Source organism: Dama dama, chromosome 32 (genome assembly GCF_033118175.1).
Source record: "Dama dama isolate Ldn47 chromosome 32, ASM3311817v1, whole genome shotgun sequence".
NCBI lineage: Eukaryota > Metazoa > Chordata > Mammalia > Artiodactyla > Cervidae > Dama > Dama dama.
The window spans coordinates 9174417-9188619 of record NC_083712.1 but is presented as its reverse complement, the minus strand read 5'-3'; the positions used below and the strand labels follow the sequence as shown (position 1 = coordinate 9188619).

Below are 14203 nucleotides of genomic sequence, written 5' to 3'. Positions count from 1 at the left end.
GCGGGGGCGGGGGGAGGAGCTCTGACTTTGGTTATTCGGCTCTATTTCAACTCAACGTGCAGTTGCAGCCGAGCACATTGACATCCTGACAAGTGAGTCACAGCCTGAGGTTTGAGAACACTGATCGCAAAGACAGCCGATTCCTGCTGCTGTGTAGAAGCTGCCCCACTGTGTGGGGTGGGACCAGGAACTCACTGCCAGAACTGAGAAACACAAAATGAAGCAGCAGCTGCAGGTGGGCGGGGGCGTCCTGGCAGCCCCTCCCACCCTCAGCGTCAGCATCAGGGTGGCTGCAGCAGCGTCAGAACCCTCCTCCACGGACCGAGGGCCCCCTGCGGGCTGCAGCCCTGAGACTGAGTCCCCTTGTGTCCTTCGAGGACGGACGCCTGCCCTCCATCCTGGAGCCCAGGGAAGCCCACGGCCTTCGTCCTGCCTCCGGCGTGTCTCTGCCCCAACCCCAGGCCATCCCCCTGCGCGTCCACACGTCCCGCAGTTCCCGTCTCTCCTGGGGACTGTAAGTAACGTGTGACCAACTGCCTGCCATCATGCAGTCACCTTTACAAACAGACTCAGAACAGGACAGAGGGAAAAGGTCAGCCCCCTTTTGACATTAATGAATTTAACGTCGGCTCTGGTGGGCAGTGCTTTGGGGTGACAGGAAGTGGGGAGAGTGTGGGAAGGTCGAGGCTGTGATGAGAGGGGAAGATGCCCACCGAGGCCAGAGGGAAGTGAGGAACCAGGGTGGATGCCAGGGCCCAGTGAAGGCGAAGGGGGTGTGGGGGGCCCTGGGCAAAGAACGGGAGGAAAAGGAAGGGGTGACCAAGTCAGTTCAGTTCAGTTCAGTTCATTTGCTCAGTCATGTCCGACTCTTTGTGACCCCATGAACCGCAGCACGCCAGGCCTCCCTGTCCATCACCAACTCCCAGAGTCCACCCAAACCCATACCCATTGAGTCAGTGATGCCATCCAACCATCTCATCCTCTGTCATCCCCTTCTCCTGCCCTCAATCTTTCCCAGCATCAGGGTCTTTTCAAATAAGTCAGCTCTTCACATCAAGTGGCCAAAGTATTGGAGCTTCAGCTTCAGCATCAGTCGTTTCAATGAACACCCAGGACTGATTTCCTTTAGGATGGACTGGTTGGATTTCCTTGCAGTCCAAGGGACTCTCAAGAGTCTTCTCCAGCACCACAGTTCAAAAGCATCAATTCTTTGGCGCTCATCTTTCTTTCTAGTCCAACTCTCACATCCACACATGACCACTGGAAAAACCATAGTTTTGACTAGACAGACCTTTGTTGGCAAAGTAATGTCTCTGCTTTTTAATATGCTGTGTAAATTGATAGTAACTTTTCTTCTAAGGAGCAAGCGTCTTTTAATTTCATGGCTGCAGTCACCATCTGCAGTGATTTTGGAGCCCCCCAAAAATAAAGTCTCTAACTGTTTCCACTGTTTCCCCATCTATTTGCCATGAGGCGATTGCCGGGAGAAATATCAATAACCTCAGATATGCAGATGACACTACCTTTATGGCAGAAAGCAAAGAGGAACTAAAGAGCCTCTTGATGAAAGTGAAAGAGCAGAGTGAAAAAGTTGGCTTAAAACTCAACATTCAGAAAACTAAGATCATGGCATCCGGCCCCATCAGTTCATGGCAAATAGATGGGGAAACAATGGCCCAAGTCAGGTTACTGAGTTAGCATTCCAGAACTGGGCTGTGACGGGCTGGTGGTGGCTGAAAAGACAGAGGAGGGGTCCGGCCCCCCCGCCTCCCAACTGCCCTCATCCTGTCTGCTGCCCCAGTCACAGCACCCACTTAGGATTTCCTATGATCCATCCCTTCCTACTTACATGTCTCTATTACCCATCCTTCCTTAGAACCTGAACTCTATTCAGGTTTAATGCATCTGAATTGTGCCAAGTAAATGATTAGTAACTCGATGGGGTGGGTGGGGGCAGGGGCCCGTCCATTCCTCAGGGCCGAGGTCAGAAAGTGGCCTCCCTGACCCGGACACAGAGCCCTGGGCCACGGCCTTCTGAAAAGAGCGCAGAGCCCTTAACTGCTGAGGACACTGCGGGGATGCCGGCCCGCCTGCCCAGGGACAGGAGGAGATTCAGAGCGAGCCGCAGAGAGAAAGAGCCTTTGTCTGCCCGAGGGCCGGTTCCCACAGCCGCTGTGTCACAAAGGCCGGCGGACACTGCTCTGCTGTTTACAGAGGGGCGGGGCGGGCTCGGCGGGCACCAGGGTGGCACAGAGCCTGCGGGGAAAAGCGCACAGAAGCGCCGAGAAAGCCGGTGGGGCACCCGGCCACCGTCCTGGAGGCGGACAGAGAGCTCCCCTGGCCGTCCCGAGGCCCGGGCTGGCTGCAGGTGTCCGGCCCGCCTGCCCTCCCGGCCTCCTTCCAGGACGGTGCGCCCCGGGGGCCCCAGGCCAACCTGGGGTTCTCAGCCCCGACTGCCGCCCTGCCCACTCCACCGGCGCCTGCACCGCGCGGCCTGCAGGGCGGTTTGCCTACAGCCTTGTGTGAGTCACCGCAGAGTCACAGCACATCTGAAGGGCAGACCCGCTGGGCTGTAAGGGACAGCAGCTGCGGGGCAGACGGGGCTGGACGCGGGGGCGGGCCTGGACCTCCCATCCCCCGACGCCCTGGAGGGAAAGCACCCTCGGGACGCAGCGGCCTCGGTAATCAGGTTACTCATAGGGGCTCCGGAGGGGCCTGTAGTCTAAACCTAAGCAGAAACCGGGCAGCCTGACTTGGCAAGTGCAGTCTGTTTGAAGCATCACACGGCCCTGAAACCGCGGGCATGGCCAGGATGCATACTTCTGATACATTAGACTCTTCTTTCCATTGTGTATGCGGTCCCAATTATACCATTGCTGCTCAATTTCAGAGAGTTCTCAAATTAAGCCCCGGAAGCAGAAGGAAATGTCTCCAGAGTGCATTAGAAACCTGCAGAGCCAGCAGTGGCTTGGACTCGACTTCCGTCGCGGGTAGGAGTCGCTGTGTGGCCCATCTGTCTGAAGGCGGGGCCCCGGGCACCCACCGCTCCGTCTGAGCTCAGCACCAGGACCCGAGTCTGACCCGAGAAGGGCCTCCCGCCCACCAGGCGGTCCTGGGGGCACCAGCCCTGAGGAAAGGCCTCCCCGGAAGTTCAGAGCTGCAGCGAGGGGTGCGCTGTCCGCTCCCGCCGTGCCCGGCAGGGTCCTGACCTTCCAGAGCTTTCACTAAGAATGGCTGACGAGCATGGAAGCAGAAACCTTCCTCTGTTTCTCCGAGACACCTGCGTGCTCCCACCATTCGGAGCATCTTTCTCGGGGGCCTGCGAGCCACACCTTCTGGAGGAAGCTTGAGGAAGTTCGGCTGGTCCCCTGGCCCTGGGGGAGGCGGAGCCCTAACTCAGCAGCTGCCAGGTTCAGACGAGGCCCCGTCGCGGTCCGGGAACCGACCCCGGCACTGTCCGCTGCCCCCTCCTGCCCCCTTGAAGGCACCATCACCTGGCTGAGCCCCATGCTGGCTCCTCTCACCGTGGGCGCTGAGCAGAATCCGCTTTAGCAGACGCCCAGCTGTGTTTGTCTTCAATGGGCTCCAAAGGCCAGGAAACTTGCGCTCACCTGAGCCTTGATGTGGAGGAGGGACAGCGGCCCCCGCAACGTCCTGATGACACTCAGGGGTGGTGAGCGGCTCAGCAGCTTTGTGGGCACCAGAGGCCGCGGATGCAGGAGCCTTGGGCCAGGACACTGGGGACACAGGACTGCGGACCCGGAGGACCGGCAGGTGTGAGGAGACAGCAGAGAAAAACGCTGCATGGCCACATGTGTCTGTCTGTTTGGGGTTTGGTGGATTCTCCTACAGAACATTCGGGGGCCGTTCACTCAGAACACGGCCCCAGGGGCTCATGCAAACACGGATCTCCAGAGAGGAACCAGCCAGTCAATTCCGTGTCCCTGCTGGGCCCCAGTGTTTTCACCACCATGCAGGCAGTGGCTTTGCACCCGTGACCTCAGGCCCAGAGGTGAAGGTTCTGGACGGGAGGCGCGGTCTGCAGACAGTAGCACGCCTGCCTGCGGTGTCCACAGCTCACGAGTGGACTCAGCTGAGTGCCCACTGTCCCCAGTGCTGACCGTGAATCTGGAAGCCAAGGGTCCCGACGACCAGGCCCACCCATGTCTTCAAAGAGCTTGGTTTCCAGTGAGGACGAAAGACTGCAGCAAACAGACAGGGACCTGCTCTGACTGGGCATTAACAACAGAAACATGACCTAAATGGCTAAGACCAGAGACATAAGTGGACAAAAAGAAAGGCACGACATGAGGGATGTTAACAATAAAGACTTGATCTAATTGAGTAATAATAAGGGTCTGATAGAGCCGGATGATAACAATAAACATGTGATACACTGGACAGTAACAATAAGGACAAGACATAATGGACAATAATAATAAAGACACAACAAGCTAGAAAGTAACAAGAGCCGTCAAGAAAACAGCATGCTGAGTGAACGGTGGCCGGGATGGAGGAGGCGAAGGCTGGAAGGAAGGTGGTGTTGGAAGGCCGTCCCGGGGCAGGAGAGAGAGAAAGAGGAGAACGGGGCGGGGGTGAGGAGAGAGGGGACAGTGTGGACACCATGGGGTGGGCCCTGCCAGGCCCAGTGAGGCCCAGTGAGGTGGGCCTGGTGCCGGAGAAGTGTGGCGGGGTGACGTGGCTGGTGCGCGGGGTGAGGGGCAGACTGTGCAGCCCAGGCTGGGCTGCAGCTGGGGCCCTTTGGGCTGTGTTGGAAACTCCGAGCAGTCGGGTCAGAGCCAAGCGAGCCAGAGGCTGTGTCCACCCGGCCTGGGTCTGGTGCGCCCATCTGACTCCAGCCTGAAGCCAGGCAGAGTGCCGGGGACAAGCTCTGAAAGTCTCCTCCTCCCAGCACACCCGGGAGACGGCTGCGGCGGGACGGTCCTCTCCACGCCTCTTCCGTGGGGAGGGCGTCTCCAGGGGCATGCCTGGGTCTCTCTGCACCTTGCCCCCTTTGCCCAGGGGAGGGGTGCTGAGTGCTGCATCCAGGGCAGGCCCTGCCCGTCACACACCCTGGGCCCCTCTGTGGGTCCTGCCCCTGCCAAGGCCAGCTTCTGTCTGCGCCCAGTGCCCACACCAGGTCTCAGCCCGCAGAGGGGATGGAGGCAGCAGGAGAAGCTGGTGAAGGAAACGCCAGGCTCCTCGCAGAACCCTAGAGATGAGGCGCGGGGCTGGCCACTCGTCGTGATGTCGATGGGCTTTGGGCCACAGGGGTGTCCCAAGTTGCCGGGCACACGGGGGTCGGCGGTCGGGGGCAGACGACAGGACAGAGGGGGACGGAGGCCACAGCCTGTCCTCGGGTTTCCAGGAAGAGGCCAGCAGGGTGAGGTGAACACGACACTGGCTGGTTTTAGTGATTTCTCTGGGCTTTGGGGTGTTCTGAGGTGCCGGGCACCTGGCCAGGGTGACTGGCCAGAGGAGTGCCCCTTCCGGGGGCAGGGCAGGTGGCAGAGGCCGGGCCACCCCGGGGGGTTGGCACAGGTCACAGGCAGCTCCTGGGCCCTTGGCAGGTGGGGGGGTATCTGCCCACCAGGTGAGATTTCAGCTGTCAGAACATCATAGGAGACAGAAAACTTTAAATGGATACAGCCCACCCACTTCCGTGGGTCTGCAGGCCTGCATCCCACGCGGTGATTCAGGGGGCAGGTACCAGCCACTCGGCCAAGTAACCCAAGCCCCACTTCCTCTCCCCTCCTGAGCCTCTTTCTCATTTGGGGGTGACTTGGCTGGGCGGGAATGGGAGCGGGGGGGACACCTGGGCACTCTGTGTCCTCTGGACTTGAGTTGCATCAGGTGCTTCTCAGGGAAGGAGGAGGATCCCAGGGAGCAGGGACTGCGCCCCGAGCTTCACCCGACACCCCTGGGACTCAGACCCTAGGCAGGACTAAGTCACAGGACCATAGCTATGCCTGCCTGGCTTCTTGATCTCTCAGGAGGTTTTGACCCAGGAGGGCCTCCCTCCAGGGTGCGGGCTTCCTCTCTGCCCACTGAGGCCCCTGCCTGTCCCTCACCCACACCCCAGCCCTGCAGCCCCAACCCAGGCCGCCCCCAGCCCCACGGCCACCAGCCCCCAGCACTCCCAGCCTCAGTCACCCCCAAACTGGCCGCCCCAGCCCACCTCACTCATCCCCCCTGCCTGGCACCCTGGGCAGCTCAGGGACCCCCCAACAGCCCCTGAGACTGCTCAGAGCAGCCAGCGCCCCGCTGTCCCCCCCACCTGCCTCTCCCATGGAAACCCCAGTAAAGCTCTCCCCTCACCCTCGTGCTGTGTCCCTGACTGTCTCTCCCCCCACCCCGCCCAGCCCTGGGTCCTCCTGTGGCCCACAGGCAACGTCCCGGTGTAGACACTGCCCCCTAGGAGCAGTGCGCTGGAAGGGGCATGGTGGAGAGGGTGGGCAGAGGTGCCCACAGGTGCCTGAGGAGTATGAAGAGACCCATGCCTGGATCTGGTCGCTGGAAGCCCCTCCACACTCCACACACCTCACTCACAGAGGGGTCACCCCCCACCCCCAGGCCTCGCAGGTCAGGCCGGAATCTCCCAGCCCTGAAGCTCATTCCCAGAGAGGCCCGCCACCAGGGGCTCTGCTCCGGAGAGAAGACACAAGACCAGCCTCGCAGACTGCAGGAGCGCTAGCATCGCCCAGTGATTTATTTCATCTTGGCTTAAGCAGGCAGATGGACAGGGTTTTATGGGGGTGGGCACTCAGGACTCGAAACGCGAGCGCTGATCGGTACAGCATCAGCTGGGCAAATCTGTGTCTTCAAAGCAACTGTTTGTCTTCAACATCCAGCAACATCACAGCTTAGCGCTTTCAAAGCCTCAGAGGAGCTTGCGTCTCACAAGAGGACAAATCTGGTCTTCTATTTCATTTCACACCAATTCACCGAGCAGGTAGGAGACCCTCACCTATGCCAGTTTCCACACTAGAAGCTGGAGCCTCGCGGTGCCTTCCAGGACGCAGGGAAGCAAAGAGAACGCGGCTCGGATGCACACTCAGACGAAACCAGAACACGATGCATTCCCATTCTTAGTTCCTGTTATCTTCCCATGAATAACGATGTCACAGAGGAAAGGGGAAAAGGAGAACACTGATTTTTTTAAAGACACCAAAAATAAAACATTTTGTAAGCTAGGAAATCATCTACAATAAGACAGAATGCAAAAGAGCACTTGTGTTTACATTTCGACCTAGGAAGGTGTTACAACAGATAATGTCCTGAAACCATGTTAACTTCAGGAAAAGGCCAAGACTTAAAACACATTTCATTTCAAAACATTTCAGAGGAAGTTACCCAAGAGACCAACAAATTAACCAGTGGCTACCAGCATTAATAAAGTGACACCAGAAAGTAACAAAAATGGGCCAGGTGATTCATTTTAAGTATTTGTAGCAAAAGTGATACAGGCAGTTGTTGTCACTAAGTAGCCAAAGAACTTCTGCAGCATTCATTCTCTGAAAGGAAAGGAAACGTGGAGAAATAAAGTCACCGCAGCCCCAGGCCAGCCCCATAAAGCAGCCAGAGTCCACGCTGGCGCTGGCACCAGAGCTCTCCCCAGCCAGGAGTAAAAACAGAAAGGAAATGAAGATCACTTCACCCCAACCCTTGGGGTTCCAAACGAACCCTGATTCACAACACAGAAGTCATTGCTGTCAACCAACCAAAAGATTAAGCTTCCGCGAATTACGTTTCCCCTGAAAATGCCCCACTGCTCTTTCAAATGTCTGGAAATGTCAGTGTTTGGGGGTTTCTTAATTTCATGAGAATTACAGATGATGTAAATGCACTGCCTTCATTTGATCCAAGCGATCGAAGAGCAGGGATACTTTTGCACCAACTGGTTCTCTACAGAGAGCTGGACACAGGCTCGGCAATGGGACAAGCCCCGGTCCTGGAACGTCAGCCCTGGAGGCCTGCCCCTCGCCCCGCCCTCCTGTGCGGAAGGATCCTGGGCTGGGGGGCTTTTCCATTCGTGTACTTGGCGCACTGTCCAACTGGCCCCCAAACAAGATAAACTGGTGTCTGCAGCACACAGGTCCTCCGGCACCTGTTCTCGGTGATGCTGCCATGAGAAACGTGGTCTGCAAGGTTCTAAGTCCATCACCCTCCTTAGATATCCTCCGGGATCTGGTCCTGACAACTCCCTGGGGCTCGGGGCCAGCTCCCACAGGAATTGGTGCTGCGTCTCAGCCAGGCGTCCCTTCATTCAATTCAAGGATGAAATAATATCCAAACACTCCAGCGGGCTGTGTCATCGTCTGGCTGTCCACGTCTGACAGCTAGTATGTCTCCCATCTCCAATGGGGAGCGTTGACTTTGGAAGCCCGCTTTAGCATTTGTGTTTTTCAATGGTAAGCATCCTAGGAATGATGTCTCAAGTAAAATCACAGTGATAATATCTCATGAGTTTGATATTAAAGGAATGAAAATATCACCTCGGTTCCATTTCAAATAAAAATTGAGCATAAATAATGAAAGTCTGGAGAAAAATGTACTGTCATGTGAAAAGCTCGTGTCTTTACAAGAACACTGTTTGTTTCTTTTGGACCTCACTTCTTCTTCTCCTGCCATGCCTCCAGTCTGCTCCTACAAAGTCAGGCAATCTGGAGCCTGGTTTTTCCTAAGACGCTGACCCAAGCTGCCAAGACGTCCTGTCGTGTCAGGAGCGGTCACGGGCAGGCGCACAAATCCCCAGAACACACCAGCTGAGACGGCAGAGCTCTGTCCTCAGGACATGCATGAGTCACGCTGAATTTCTAAGCATGCTTAACTGACCACTTTAATGACCACTGCCACTTTAGGAAGCATAACCTATTCCCCGCCCACCCACAGATCGCACAGGCAGGTTCCCTCCCATCACTGATTCATGAGGAAATCACAGTAAGCTACACGTGACTTCATCGACTTCTGTGCCAGTAACCTTCAGTGGGCACTTTTGCTGTCATAAAAAAAAAGTGGATTGGATTCAGAATCCAAGTCAGTTGGCCTCTCTTTATGAACATATATTTTATCCTTAAATGTTTAATAAATAGTAAACCCTGCCTTTTAATCCTTGTGCCCTATCACAGTAGTGAAACTTCATGTTAGTTTTATTAATGGTATTTTGGAGTTCACAATTAGACAAAAGTAGTTCATTTGCTAAACGACACTATTTTGTTGTTGTTTACTTGCTAATTCATGTCCCACTCTTTTGCAGCCCCATAGACTGCAGCCCACCAGGCTCCTCTGTCCATGGGATTTCCCTGGCAAGAATACTAGAGTGGGTTGCCATTTCCTCCCCTAGGGGGTCTTCCTCACCCGAGTCTCCCGTATTGGCAGGCAGATTCTTTACCGCAGAGCCACGAGGAAAGCCCCAAACTACCTTGCTCCCTCTCGTGTCAATATGCTGTCACTCTGCCACGCTTTCTTAGAATAATGGTTGTAAAAATAAAGTTCCCTCAGAGTTATAGAATTAATATTTAAAACATCACAATTAGTGGGTTCAAACTATGCCTGTATGTTTTTCTTTAGAACTCTCAGACAAGAAAGGATTTTAGTCCCCTTTCAGGGGGAATACTGCTCTCTTCAAGCCCACTATAAAACATCACCGCGGCTGGGCACATCTGGCCCCGCTTTCAAAGCAGGCGAGCACCAGGCCGCTGTCAGCCTCTCCTACTGATCTAAAACCCAAGTAAGAGTCAGTCACTGCTACACCTTTGAACATAATGATGCTGCTGCTGCTGCTAAGTCACTTCAGTCATGTCCGACTCTGTGTGACCCCATAGACGGCAGCCCACCAGGCTCCCCTGTCCCTGGGATTCTCTAGGCAAGAACACTGGAGTGGGTTGCCATTTCCTTCTCCAATGCAGGAAAGTGAAAAGTGAGAGTGAAGTTGCTCGGTCAGGTCCGACTCTTCCCGACCCCATGGACGGCAGCCTACCAGGCTCCTCTATCCATGGGATTTTCCAGGCTAGAGTAAGGAGTGGGGTGCCATTGCCTTCTCCAGAACATAATGATGAACACCCTTTAAATTGAAAGTATTAAACCCACCTCAGTTAGGTGATGAGAGGGACCTGCTTCCAGGTGTGTGGACCTCTGACCCCGTCTGGGGCCCCTGCGATGACAGGAAATATCTCCAGTGCTCACTGGACAGAAGACCTTATTGGGAATCAAAAATTTCACCTTTAATACTTCTTACATTTGGAGTTGAGCCAATTGCAAGTTGAGCACATAGGGCAGGAACTTTTAAACTAAATTAGAAAAGCTTTAAGAGCTTGATTTATCGGTTATAATTTTAAACTCCAAGCTAAAAATAGTACGACCTTCTTTCAGGTGTTTCCAGGAATATGGTTCACACTGGCCTCATTTAGGACTCCAGTCTGGGAGGCCCTCCGTGTTTCCCAGGGCCTTCTCAGCGGGCAGTAACAAGGGGGCTGGCACCCCGCAGCCCGCAGAACTCAAGCCCACCCACTGCACCCGGAAGCGCAGTCTCTGATTCTGTTTCCTTCTTTCTCAGGTATGTTGTATCTTATTTGCAAAGTTATTTGCTCACATCCTGCATCTTAAGCCATCGACCCCTCTTAAGCAAAGCAAAGCAAAGCAGAAGGAAAGCAGAGTAGAAAGGGGGCCTTGAGGCAGCGTTGGACAAGGTCTCCCAGGCCCTGAAACAAGCACTGCCTCCTAAGTGATCCCCGTGGGCAGCGCCCACCCCCGACCCTCTCCCCTCGCCTCCGCTACCCTTGCGCCCTTCCGGGTTCCCAGTTGGGACCTCGGCCCACGGGGCGTTCCCTGTTTCGGGCCGCGGAGGGACTGCCGAGTGACCACCCGGCCCATCTTACGCGGCGCCCTCCTCCCCTCGGTCCGGCTTCTCCTCCGGCAAGTTGAGCACGAAGGGGAAGAGCAGGCCCCGGGCGTCCGCCGGGGTTTGGAGCGAATGGAGCTCAAAGCTGCCTTCCGGGCCCGTGTCACCCGCGCCGGGCTCGCCCTCGGCGGGCGGCACGAAGCGCCAGGTGCCCGCGCGGCTTACGCAGTAGATGGTGCCCTCCAGCGCGGCGCAGCGGAAGGGCTGCAGGCCCGAGGGCGCGCCCGGGGGCCGCAGGTGCGAAGCGCAGCGGCTCCACTGCTTAGCCAGACAGTGGTAACGGAGCACGCTGACCCCCCCAGCCTGCACGGCCGCCGGCGCGTCGCCGCGGGCCCCACACAGGTCGAAGCGGTAGATGAAGCCGTCCAGGGCCACCATGTCAGCTGAGCGCTCGCGGCTGCTGCTGCACGGGCACTCCTGCCACTCGTCGCGCCGCGGGTCGTACTTGAGCAGGCGGTAGAAAAGGGAGCCCCCGGACACGTAGATCTCGCCGTTGCACGTGGTGGCCTCGTGCGCCACGGCGAAGGCGCCCCGGGGCAGCGGGGCCACGGCAGCCCAGCGGTCGGCGCGCGGGTCGTAGCGCTCCACGCTGAGCAGGCACTCGCCGCCCACGGCGTACAGGTGGCCGTCCAGGGCCAGCAGTTGCAGCTGCGAGCGCGCCTGGCGCAGCGGCCTCACGGTGCTCCAGCGATCAGTGGCCGGGTTGTAGCAGAAGACCCGGTCGGAGGGCCTGGCGCGGCCGTCGGGGCCCGCGGGCCCCACGCCTCCAGCCACGAAGAGGTAGTTGTAGAGCACGCAGAGGCCGCAGCCCCGCGCCGGCGCGCCCTCCGGCAGCCGCGTCAGCTCGCGCCACTCGCCGGCCGCCTCGTGGAAGCAGTAGACGGCGGCCTCGCCGCGGCCCTCCGCGTCCCCCGAGGGGCTCTGCGGCCGGCTGCCCGCGCGCTCCCCGGCCGGCCCGAGGGCGGCGGCCAGCAGGCGGGTGCGGCCGGCGCGCAGGCGGCGGCGCAGCAGCAGGTCGCGCTCGGCTCCCGACAGGCGCCCGAAGACGGCAGGCTCGCGCAGCACCTCCAGGTAATGGTCGCTCATGAAGCGGTAGGCGGCCTCGCGCAGCTCGGCCAGCCGCTGCCGCTTGGCCGCGGTCAGCACCTCGAAGCAGTTGGCCAGGCTCAGCTGCGGCGCCACAGCATCGGTGGCGCGCTGCGCGGCGCAGGGCAGCTGCAGGCGGCGCGCGCCGGCCACCACGTCGGCCACGTTGTCCGGGCGCACGCCCGCCATGCGCCCGCTGTACGCGTAGGCCAGCAGCAGCCGCAGCGCCGCCCAGCCCACGCCCTGCACCCGCAGCACGTCCCGGGACGCGCGCGCGCGGAAGTAGTCGCTGCGCGCCGCCAGCACCGCTTTATGCGCCCGCAGCCGGCGGCCCGAGACCTCGATGAGCAAGTCGGGCTCTCCGTGCTCCGGGCCGACGCCGGGGGGCACGGGCGCGGGGTCCACGGGCTCCTCCGGGGACGCGGGCTCCTTGGCCGGCGGGCGCTCCCCGGGAAACGCGGGCTCCTCGGGGGACGCGGAGTCTTCCGGGGACGCTGGCTCCTCCGGGGACGCGGCGCCCGCGCTGCCGACGCCCCACTGCCTCTCCACCACCCCCCGGCCGCTGCGACACGAGGGCGGCGAGGCCGCTGCGTCCTCCGCCGCGGAGGAGGCGCGAGACTGCGGCGGGGAGTCGTCCCCGGAGCTGAAACACAGGGACGCGCTGAGGCTGCAGGGTGTCTGCGCCGGGGACGCCGCGCCCTCCCCCTCGGCCGCGTCCGGCGGCTGCAGGCTGCCCTCTCCCGGAGCCTCGGGAGCGCCGCCCCGGCCCCCGGCCTGGCCGCACGCTCCGTCGCCCGGGTAGAGGACGCAGGGGACCACCGGGCTCTCCATGCGCGCGCGCTCGGGCGGCTGTCCCCGCTCAGCAGCCCCGCATCACTCCGCCCAGACTCGGGCCGCCCAAGGTCGATGGCTCCTCGGGGCTCCGGGCGTGCGATCAGACCTCACTTGTGTCCACAGCGGGTTTCGCTCTCGCCCCGCTCGGCTCGCGCCCGCCCGCTCTCCCGAGAAAGGGGTGTGTCGGCGGAGCGCGCTCCCGCTCGCGGCTGAACTTGTGACCCCAGCGCGGTCTCCGCGGGCTGGCTGCCGTCTGCCCGGGTCTGTGCGGTCCGGGCTCCGCGCGGCGGACGGGACGCTCTGGGCACGGCTCCCGCTCTGCGGGCCGAGCTGTCGGGTACTAAGCACCGGGCCCGCCCTCTCTCTCCGAGTCACCGTCCATCTGTTCGCATCCCATCGCGTCCGCGCTCGGCGCCGGGCTGCGGCCCACGCTTCCCAACTCTGACTTTCAGTCCTGCTTTACAGGCAGCCGCCCGGGGAGCTTTCTCCTCGTGTGTGACCCCCGTTCGCCATTAGGGCTGAGCGGGGGGCCTGGCTCGGCAGTGTTCACCTGGGGCGGGTGGGGATGCGTAATTCACTCGCCAGGCGGGCGTTAGGGCAAGTCAGTGCACACACTAGACCCGTCTTCCTCACTCATCCACCGGGGACCTTCCTCTTCCTTTGTTGGAATATCAGGTGTTTCCATGTCGTGTCACCAGCTCTTCGTGTTCCTGTTTACGGGGAAAGAGAGGATGTTTGAGTTTGCATTTTCCATAGGCGATTTCGTGTGATACCATCTGTCCCCAGCACCCCCACAGGCTGTAGGCTTCAGATTTGGTGGGAAGGGGATTTTGACTTTTCAGTGCTGGAGAGAGACTTCAGTGAATATTATTTAGGAATTAAAAGACTGTTCCTCCCCTGATTTGTGAGGCCTGTAAAGAAGGACCCGGTTCAGCCAAGGGCCTTAAATATTAATACATTGGATTGAACCACAAAACTGCTGGGTTGGGGATCAGTGACAGTCAATATCAACCATTCCCAAACTCCAAGCTAATGAGATGTTATGTGTGAAATTAAGAACTCTCAGTGAGAAAAGCATGGTTAGCCTATGACATCTCCTCAGTTCTACCCTGGGACAGTTTTCCTGAAACCTGATCCAGTCAGCTATCTCAAATTTGGTCACGACCAGTATTTAAAGAAAGTTGCTGAGCCAGGGCTCTTGTGTGGGCTTGGCCTCCGAGGCTCCAACCTGAAACCAGTTTGATCCGCTCCTTCTCTGCACCGCACCTCTGAAAACCTCCAAGAAAGGGACGCTCCAAAGAGCACACATGCCCCCAAAGAGAAGCCAAGACGAAACGAAACAGAAAACAAAACCCACATAACTCCTTGGAAGGGAGAGGTGAG

General features: G+C 58.7%; 1 protein-coding gene across 1 annotated transcript; it reads right to left on the bottom strand.

Moving 5' to 3' along the window:
* Positions 1-6677: 6677 nt before the first annotated feature.
* KBTBD11 (kelch repeat and BTB domain containing 11) lies at positions 6678-12817 on the bottom strand. Its single transcript, XM_061134532.1, has one exon. The coding sequence runs from the start codon at positions 12815-12817 to the stop codon at positions 10874-10876; it is 1944 nt and encodes a 647-aa protein (XP_060990515.1). The 3' UTR covers positions 6678-10873.
* Between the last annotated feature and the right edge of the window lie 1386 nt (positions 12818-14203).